Source organism: Toxoplasma gondii, chromosome VIII, assembly GCF_000006565.2.
Source record: "Toxoplasma gondii ME49 chromosome VIII, whole genome shotgun sequence".
NCBI classification, from domain to species: domain Eukaryota; phylum Apicomplexa; class Conoidasida; order Eucoccidiorida; family Sarcocystidae; genus Toxoplasma; species Toxoplasma gondii.
This window is the reverse complement of record NC_031476.1, coordinates 5314905-5325164: the sequence shown is the minus strand read 5'-3', so window position 1 is coordinate 5325164 and position 10260 is coordinate 5314905. Positions and strand designations below refer to the sequence as shown.

At 52.6% G+C, this 10260-nt stretch overlaps 1 protein-coding gene across 1 annotated transcript; it reads left to right on the top strand.

The window, feature by feature from the left end:
• Window positions 1–823: 823 nt before the first annotated feature.
• TGME49_270230 (hypothetical protein) lies at window positions 824–10182 on the top strand (the record flags this gene model as incomplete). The annotated part of the gene is made up of 5 exons (XM_002365658.1): window positions 824–5942; window positions 7046–7125; window positions 7735–7803; window positions 8646–8693; window positions 9389–10182. 5 exons carry the CDS (start codon window positions 824–826, stop codon window positions 9518–9520), a joined length of 5448 nt encoding a protein of 1815 aa, XP_002365699.1. The 3' UTR covers window positions 9521–10182.
• Window positions 10183–10260: the final 78 nt, after the last annotated feature.

The window sequence follows — 10260 nt, the reverse complement described above, 5'->3', positions numbered from 1 at the left end:
GGAAGGCGTACACCGTAAACCCGTGTGCGTCGCTGCTTTGGTCAATTTGAGGGGTGTCACGGCGCCCGCAAATCTTGCGTGTCACTCAATGGAGGCTCTGGCGCATATTTTTGACGTTTTTTTGCATGTCTCTTCTTGTTGTTCGCCTCAACACGGAGCTCTCAGTTGTTCCTGTTAGTCGAATTCGAAAACCCTACGCGTTTCCCGTCTAGTCCACGGACTGCTGCGCCTGTTCGAAACAGAAACTGGCGCCGGTGTACGGACAACTGACTAACGAACCACGCGGAGAAGCCTCGTCGTCAACGCCACTGTCAAAATCATTACGTTTCTCTTTCCACGTCTATCTTATCCCTTCGGTGCTCTGAGATAAACAGTATTCCCCCTTCTCTGCTTCACATGAGTCGATTTTCCTTTCTGTGCAAATAGGCTTACTGGTGACGCAACCTCTGGCAAAAAATGGTACACTCGCGCTCCGTTTTCTCAGAGAAAGACCTTCTTCCTCACCTTCGCTTCACCTCTAACAGTCTCTAATTGATTCAAGCTGCTTCCTTGTCCCTCGTACAAGGTTTCAGTTCCTATCTCTCGAGAAACTGCGGCTTCCTGGCGATACTCTGGTGGGTCTTTTCTGTTTCTCTGAGGCTTTCCACCGCGAGCAGAACTGCATGTCCTTCTTGCCTCTCCCGTTTGCCTAGCTTTTTCTCCTTCCTCACCATCTTACAGTATCCTCTCTCTTTCTCTTTCTCTCAGTGTCTCTTTCTCCTTCTGTCTTTGCCTCTCTCTCTTCATCTATCTCGCTGTGCCTCTATCCACTTGAACGCTGGTCATGTCGGACTTGCCAACTCCACCCGGACAGGGTGAACCGAGGGTGGATGGCGGTTGTTCTTTGTCACTTAACAATGCGGATTTCTCCGGTGACAAGACACTCTCTCCAGGCCGTGATGTCACCGGCGGGCCTTCTTCCCGTGAGCGTCGTCTCTCCAGCTCCCTCTCCACCTCGAGCACCCCATCCGTCGCTGTCGCGTTTCCTCTACCATCTTCCTTCTGCGCGGGCGAAGGCGAAGACGGAATCCAGATAAAACTCGACGGGAGCGTGGGCATGCATGCGCAGCCTCGATTTTCTTCAGATGCACCCTGGTCAGAAGACCCCGGACACTCCGTCGTCTCCGGGTGTCGCTGCGAGTCTTTCCACGCAAGAAGCACAGATCAGGAATGTGCAGCGGGCGTCGCTGCTCGGACTGACCGTCTCGCTGTCAACAGGTTTGCAGCAGCTGACCTTCTCGCGGAGGAGACGTTCGTCTCTGTGAAACTTCCTTCTCCGCCGACTTCTTCTACCTGTCTCCAGCAGTTCAGCAGGGGGGTGAGTTACAGCTGTCGTGACGAACGTGGACTTCTGCAGAGATCAGAAAAGATGCATGGAGACGAGGCACAAACACAACCAAACGACGACAGTCCCGCTCACATGCCGAAGGCTTCTCCACAGGACAGAGAGGTTCGCGAGAAAAAAGGGAAAGCGCTCTTCGGCGACGGCAGCTCTGACGAGAAGGCGAGTCACGCGAAGGCCGCAGGCGGATGCCCCACAGCAGAGGACCCCAAGGTCCGCGAGGCGTGGTTGGTCAGGGAAGAAACCAGGTTCCTTCAGAGAGGCGGAAGCGTCCGCCACCATCTCGAGAGACGAGGAACTGAATCGATAACTGTGGCGAGCGGTGTTTGCAAGGAGGCAGAGAAGAAAAACGCGGAGGTCTTCGGCAGCAGCGTGCCGCGCCGCGAGCCGCACGGAGCGCTGGTGCTTCAGACGCACCCAGAGGCGGGGAAGGAGCAGTGTGCAAAACAGAGGATGTTGACGGACCTGGAGAGGACTCTGGAGAGACGTCAGGAGAGAACGCGAAGGGGGGATGGGGACGGAGAGGACGCCGTGTCGAGCGTTTTTTTCTCGGCGTCTATTCTGCAGACGGAAGCTGGATGCGCGACCGACGGCTTCCCTGTCTGCGGGCAACGGGTGTCTGTCGGGACGATTCTGGATGACGACGAAACTGTGTCTCTTGCGTATCCCCGTCCGTCAGTTTCTGAGGAAGACACCCGCAAAGAAGATGGAATCGGGGCGAACACCAAAAGCACCGAAGGACGGCGAGAACTACTCCTGGAAGAAAAGGACCGAACACTGGGTCGGCTGCCAAGCGATTTAAGGAGCAGCGAGACCTCCGAACTGTACCTCCACCCCGCGCAGGAGGTTCCGGGATTGCGTGGAAGCGCATCTCCAAGCTGGTTGGCAGGTTGGAAAGGAGGCTGCGAAGTGGAGGCCATTCCCTCTGCAACTCAGCGAAACGGAGAAGGCGGAAACGTGGAAGAAAGCCGATGCATGCGTGCGACAACGGGTGGCACTGCAGATCTTGAAACCCCACACATTTCCGTGGTGTTTGGCGCAACAGAGGAGTGCGCAGGACGCGAAGAGGAGGCGGAGACGACGAAGCAGAGACGAACGACTGCTGGACAAGAAAACGAGGGAATCGTGCACTGTGCTGGTGTGTCTGAGACAGAGTGTTCTTGCAGTGGCGATGCTGGCTTGAACGCATCGGTGCGCAGAGGAGGAAGAAAACCACCAAGTGGAAAGGCGGTTTCTCCTGTCAGCTGTTGGGAAACGGGGGACAGCTCAGCAGGACGGATGTCTAGACACCTCGCGTTCTCCGCGGCGCTGTCACCTACTCAGGGGGCTGCTGGAAGCGTTCAGCTTGCTAGTTCTGAAGAAACTGTCGCGTGTAAAGATTTTTCATTAAGAGGCTGTTTTTCATTAAAAGGGTGTGACGGACGAGAAGTCGAAGGCTACGAAGAAGGGAACTGTTCTCATGCTGTCTGTGATGGCAGATGCCAAACGAGCTGCGCGGACATCCTGAGGACAGCGGCGGCGCCTCCAGGATCCCCACTCGGCGCCGCGCGAGAGCTCAACCCTGCTGTCGGTTCTGCTGAGATTTGTCCTCGTTTCCTGTCTGGTGCACGGGAGTTGGGGAACACGCAAGATGCAGGGGGAGAGACCACGCAGGGAGAGGAGAGAGAGGCAGACACAGGAGGTGATAGAGAAACACAAGGGGGTGAATTGAGAGAAGAAACGAGAGACAAATGGTACACGCCGCTGACGCGTGTGATGCCCCGCGAAGCTCTCCAGTGCATGCAGAGAGAAGGCGAGACTGACCGGCTTCCCTCCGATGGAAGAAAACAACACAATCGAGCCCCGGGGGAGACACGTTCAGAAGAGACTTTGCCAGGATCACACTCAGTCGCGCAGCAAGACAGGATTCGTCTCCACTCTGAACGCCGTCGTCCTTTTTGCACGGAAGAACTCCCTTCCGACTCGAGGCTCGAGGGCGAGAAGAGACAGCGTCTTTCCGGTTTTGGGGTGTCAGCGACTCTCGCAGCAAAGGAGGAAACGACGAATCAAACGACTGAGAAGCATCAGAAGGAAGGGAAGGCGGATAAGGAGGAGGGGCAAACAGGAAAGAACGAGCAGAGCGAGCTGGACGGTTCGAGTGCTTTTTCTCTTCTCACAGCTCGTTCTTCTTTTAATCCAGCGCTGAGATTCGCGGAGCTTCTGACTCCAAGCAAGAGGCAAATCAGTGCGAGTGCCTGTCTTTTACCTGACGCAGAAAGAAAGCATTCAAATCCGTCAAGGTCGCCTGAAGAAGACTCGCCTCTCTTCGTCCCTGCAGTCCCTTCACCACCTCCGGCGGCCTCACCCACGCCCTGTCTCCGTCGCGCGGTGTATGGGGAGACACTTGCGTTGCCTCCGTGTCTCCCCACCAGTGCTGCCAGAGGCAAACGCGTGCGAACTCTCTCGCCGCCCAACTGGGAACTCCCTGAGGGCCTCGTAGCTCAGAGGACAGCCTATGCAGAAGTGGACGCGCTGACGCAGACAGCACGAGAGACAGAGACAGAGACAGAGAGTCAAAGAGAGGCAGAGATTCAAAGGGCGACAGGGACTGAGAGCCAATGTGAGCAAGAGACTCAGACAGAACGAGGGATGGAGACAGAGACAGAGATCCAAAGAGAGGCAGAGATTGAGGCAGAGATTGAGACAGAACGAGAGACAGAGCTGGATGCAGAGATGCAGGGGAGACTGGAGAGCGGGTCGCATGCATCGGAGGGAATCGGTTCTGTGACGTCACTTGAATCCTTTACTCACATTTCTTTGTCTGTTGCTTCTACTGAGGCTTCCCCGTCAAAGTCCAATTCTTTGTCTGGATCGAGTGTTGCTGACTCCCCTTCTCCGTCTCTTCCTCTCCCCTCTTCGTCCTCTTCTGCTTTCGCTTCGGTCGTCTCCTCCACTTCTTGCTGGTTGTCTTCTTCTTCCTCCGAGTCATCTTCCTTCTTTTCTTCCTCCTCTTCCTCGTCTTCCTCTCCGTCGACAGTTCCGGGCAGGAGTGTTCCTGCCGCCGCGGTTCCCTCTGCGAGTCTGGAAGCCTTTCGCGCTTCCGGTTCCTCTTCGTTCGCCACCAGATTAGTCTCGAAGTGCGCAGCGTCTCTTGACCCTGCCTCAGGTGCCGCGGACGCTTTTCTGCCTCGTGATCCTGCCTCTCCCCAGCCTGTACTCTCGCAGAACGACGGCGAAAGAGCTGTGAACTCCAACGAAAAGAGAGAACGAAATACGCGAAGCGACCACAGAGCACCATCGCACGTGACATGTGGAGGCGACAGCTCAAAAGAAATGTCGGAGCAAGCTGCAAAGGAGACCGCAGGATTGAAAGATGGGAGGAAAGGAATCTCAGGAACGGAAGAGGGGAAGGAGGAGGGCGATGGAGAAGTGACAGCGGTGCGAGGGGTATGTGACGTAAAGTCGCTGGGTGCTACCTGTGCATCTTCCTCCGATTCTCAAGCGCCCAGAATTCCTCCAAATGCATTTACAGCCGAAGAGGTGAAAGGAGCGCCACAGGCAGTATGTGTTTCGTCTGATTCAGGACTTCTCTTCTCTTCTTCCTCTCCTCCGACTTCTGTCTCTTCCCGTCTGTCGGTTCTGCTGAGCACGTCGTCTGGCCTCACAGGTGGACGTACACCTCGGGACGCAGACGCCGTTTCGGAGGGCGTTTCAGGCGGTTCCGCGGAAGAGCGAGACGCAGCGAGTTCACTTCCAAAACGGGTCTCTTCGTCCCCGCTTCGTCAGCGACCTTCCGCTCTTGATGGAGGCTTGCAAACGCGAGGAAGCTCCTCTCTCTCTCCTCTCGACATCCGCGATTTGCACAGCGTTGAGAAGGTGGGGAACGTGAGGGTTGGCGACCGCATCGAGGTCTGTTGGAGCATCGCGAGTGGAGACGAGGAAGGAGGCGTCGAGCTAATAAAGCACGAATCGAGGAAGGGGGCGGCTGACACCGCGAGTGCATGCAGGGGAACGCAGTGTGGAGACAACCTATCAAGCACAACTCTGCGCGAGGCGGATGAAGGGGAACGACGCGCTTTCTCGCTTGCTTCTGACCTGGGCCTGAGACGCACAGAACAAGCACACACACGGCAAGCGACAGCATCTTCCCTTTCTTCAGGGGGAGGCGCGAGAGCCGGACGCGCGAGCGAAGACGAGGAAACGCGTGGTGGAGAAAAAATCGTCTGGTGGCCAGCGAAAGTGGAGATGCTTCCAGGACAGAGACGCGTTGGACAAGAAAGCGGCAGGCGCGTCATGCTGTTGCGCTACAGTAGTTTCGAAAACTTTCCTGGAGAATCTGCGCAAGTCATTTTCATTGGACCGAACCGTCTGCTTCACTTGGGATCTCCTGAGGCATCCTGTCAGGAATCGAACGGAACGGAACGAATCGCGGAGGAGGCTGAATCGTATGGACGGACGTTGGAGGCGGTAGGCGCGCCTCGGAGGCGGGAGACAGAGCATCAAGGAAACAGGCGGGCGGCTACTTGCTCTGAAGCACGCGCCCCGGTCCTCATTTTCAAACGACCAGGCGAAATGCCACCGGGTGAGAAATAAAGATACTCAAAGAACTGAAATGCATCTGTTGATTTCTCACTTCGCCGTTCCTGTGTCCTTCGCATTATACAAATTCGCAACATATATGTATATATATATATATATATATATATATATATATGGGTGGCGACACGTCACACCTCTCTGTGTGAATAGTTGGGTGTACACACGGGAAGATATACACAACGTACACGTTCACATATATATATATATATATATATGTATGATATACAAAAGCATCCGGGTGCTCGCTACATGCATAGTCAGCATATAATTCTATAAATACACATTTATGTGTATTTATGTACAGATATATATATATATATATATAGCGCTAGATTTGTGAATAGCGTAGTTTCACTCACAGTTTTCCTGGTTCCTCCGTCTGGATTTCTAGAATGGAACAAGAGCGCCACTCGATTTTACAGACAGGAAACGCTTATGGCGGCAACCAGCCCAGACCAGTGGCGACAGGGAGAAGGGTGCTGCCCCTCTTCTTGTTTTTGTTACCGAGCGACGTTCATCCACAGAACCCGGAGAATGGGGGCGCCACTGAAAACGCTAGGTTCACAAAAAGCGTCAGCTTCAAGACCACAGATGTGCGATACAAAGGCAACGTGCAGCAGGATTTGCTGAGACAACTGGGGGCTGAGAGCAGTTGCATATGTAACTACACATGAACATCACTGCCTCTCTCTACAGAGCCGTTGAGTTGTGGCCTGTCTAGGCTGTGGTCAAACGAAATGCAACATGCATGGCGACGATAGACACTGATTCAGAAAAAAGTGAGATTTGGTATCTTGGGGAATAAAGAGCCGCGAGTTGCACGCGGTCCCAGCACGAAAATAAATACACCGTGGGTTCTATCACTTTTACATGTTTTAGAGGGACACTGGCTTCGAAGATGAATGTCGCTTTGTCGCCGAAGATCAGGAGCACACTCGAAAACGCTATGGAGCGCAGGGGGCAGCGCACCCGCTTCACTTCTCCATCGCGGACGCGTCTCTGTCGAGAGCTGCTTGACACAAGGTCTGTATACGCAACGGCGAGTCCTCCTTTTGACACCGACCCTGTGCGTGTGTTTCTCTTCAGAGGACTACGACTCAGAAAGTGACGCGTCTGTTTCGATCGCCGAAATTCTGCAGGAGCAGGCACACCTAGATCAAGAGCAGGTCCGGCAGAGCTGTTTGTCTTTCGTGAGAAACGGTTCAAAGCGCGTTGCCGCAAGTGTCGTCGAGTGCTTTTACACAGGAGTCATATTTTGAAAGACAGCGTGTGGAATTTACCGCTGGTCAAATCAAGGAACAGGCGTATCACCGACATGTTTTAGTGTCCGTGCCTTCAGGGCAGCTGAGTGTACATTACATGCTCTATCTGCTCTGGTATCGTGTCACGTAGTCCTCAGTGATGCGTGTGTGCACATAGTCACCACTGCACTGCTTCCTGTACATAGTCGTATGTAGATACATTTATATTTCTGTGAAGGTTGGCCGTACGTCTCCATGTCGTGTTTCACAGATCTCTATTACTGTATATAGAAAACGAAGACGAGGTTTGGACAAGCTACACCGATCGATGAGTGTGAACCTAAGGGATCCGGGGTTCAGTGTGGAAGGGCAGGAATAGCGTTGGTGGAACATGCCGTTTTTCGCACCCTCTGAAGTCCTGGATGCGCAGGCGCTTGGTCATCTCATCCATTTCGGATTTTTTTGCCGTCTGTCTGCAGCCTGTGTTTTCTAAAGTTTTAACCTGACTTCGTGCCATGTTGCTTGTCTTTGCAGGGAACAGCGGAAATGCCGAGTGCACTGCATGCGCTCCACGCGCAGTTCGCCTCCCTCCCGCTCCTCACGGTACGCTTCTGGTGCTAGTCTTTACTCACGGGTCTGGAATCAAAGAGTCTACGCTAATACGTTTTCTCTGTCTTCTGCTGCTTCACGTGCAAGCGGCTGGGGAGGTAGCTTTATGCTTTGAGAGAGCTGGAAGAAAAGCAGTCAAAAAAATGCACTTGACAATCGTTCAAGATCCAGCTTTTGCTCGATCATGCCTACGATTCATAGCGTGGAGGATCAATCGCAGTCAGTCGTCAAACCGCGCCCGCGATCTTCCTGAATTGACACACGCGACTTGCGGCTAATCGAGAATTCAGGTTGTCCTGGAACTGTCAGCGAGGCACCCCGCAGAACACCGGGTATATATATATATATATATATATATACATACATACATATATGCTAATGTGAGCAAACATGTGGTTCTTTGGATGTATCGATACATAGAGATTTGCGTGTGATTGTATCTCTGATGTGCGATTTGCAGACAAAGTAGGAAGTGTGTTCATGTTTTAGGTGTTTTCGACTCGATAGGCCACGAGCACAAAAGGGCCAACGAAGGTCACTTTGTGTGTTTTCTCTGCGGGGTCGGAGTCGGTGAAAATGGAAGTGAAAAGCGCAACGAAAGTTTTCTCTCTGTTGCGAAGAAGCAAGAGAGACCTCTCTTCTCGTGTACGGTACACCCGACCGGGACGCTTACTTGCATTTCGATCTAATTCGGCATTTCTTGTGCTTTTGCTAGCATCCCACATCGAGTTGAAGGGGTAACACAATTCGCGTGGCACCGGGTTGAGCATAGTCTGTGGCGATGAAATGAAGATGCCCAATCTCGGTGTGTGTTTCGTTCGTGTGTTTTTTCTCAGCAGATGAATGTAGCCGCAAGCTACCGTCATTTCGCAGATCAATTTTTGGTATGTCGTATGGTTAGGTGCTGCACAGAGCATGCATTCTTCCCCCGTCCCTACTGTATATACACTTACGCGACTTTCCGCGTCTTTTTAGACGTTCAGCGAGGAACCTGTTGACAAGCAGTCTGAGCGAGCGGGGATCTACTCCACAGGGAGTTACACAACTACGTAATTGATTTTATATATAGATTCAAACAGGTAGCCACGTGTATCGAGGCATGTTGGTATGGGGATGTATATCTCGATAGAAATAAATAAAGCTAGGTGTAGGTACGTAGATATACCGATAAGTACAGGTATAGGTAGATTGGATACAAATAGATATAGACGTAGATAGCTGTAGGTACAGGTAGAGAGATTTAGACAGACATAGAACAACATGAGTAGCTTTACACAGCTGTGTGCAGGCAAACAAGTAGCCATGTCAAGCCCCGCGTCATGACCCGTGTGGTGGTGTGTTTTTGCTCTCGTCTGGAGGTCCGTCTCCTGTAGTTGTCACCTATAGTTCGTGTTGTGGACGGAAGTGTTGACAGCGTAGGCGCGCTTGAAGTTCCACTTGGCGTGTTGTCTGCAAATCACATTCAGTTTCTCTGTCGATGGTTCTCTTGCCTCAAAACCTGTCTTTCCCACCCACAATCGGCCTTCCCTTTGACGAATCTATGCGGGTTTGTCGGCTTTTCTCTGTTGCCGTTTTTCAGACGTGGCTTGGTGATATTGTTCGAACGCGGGGACAGGGGTGTACCCTTTCCAAAGAAGACATTGAGCGATTTGCAGCGACCCTCCAGAGAGAAGAAAGATCCTCGTGCCTGCCCTCGCCATGGCACCGTTGATTTTGTGCACGGACACTCTTCACTGAAAAGCCAACGGAGAGACGAGGGACTGAAGGAAAGAGAATGTGTGCACTTAAAGAGTATCCACCTCAATCCAAGCTTCTGTCTAGCTGCGTGCAACCACATGCTGGAAATCTTCCCGATGCTCTCTCTGGAAAGGACAAAAGCATCGACACACTCAGCAAAGGCACCCCGCTGCCGTGATATCGTGTGAAGCGGTCTGCAAGTTTGCGTTTCAGTCCGTGAGTAGATGGGGATCACGGAATACGACACCATTTTTTGTCGCTGCCGTAATCAAAGGGAGCTTGGAGTTTTGTTAGTCAGGAGCTGTTAAGTGTGTCTGAAATCACAAGGACAGAGCGTCTGTATCCGCGATTGGGAAGTCTCACTGAGGAAAAAGTGAGGCGGAGAAAATGAAAAGGCGACGCTACTTCTATTGTGTTCGTATAAACTGGGGCGTCATGGGAGAGTACAGCGCAAATGAAGGGCACACAAGAAGTGCCGAGGTCACTCGTTCCTTGTTCTGAGGACGGTAGATTTTACTCTCACGTTCAAGCCGTGTCGCAGGTAGCGCAAAATGCGCTGCTTCCACTTACGTTTTAGGTGACCCATTCAGGCAATCCACGTGACAACGCCCTTGTCGGTTGGCGAGAAACGGGTGGCCAAGTGAACATGTCAGCATCTATACATTTGTGACGTTTTCTTCATAAAAGCCAGCATGCGTGGTGTTCCTTGCCTTG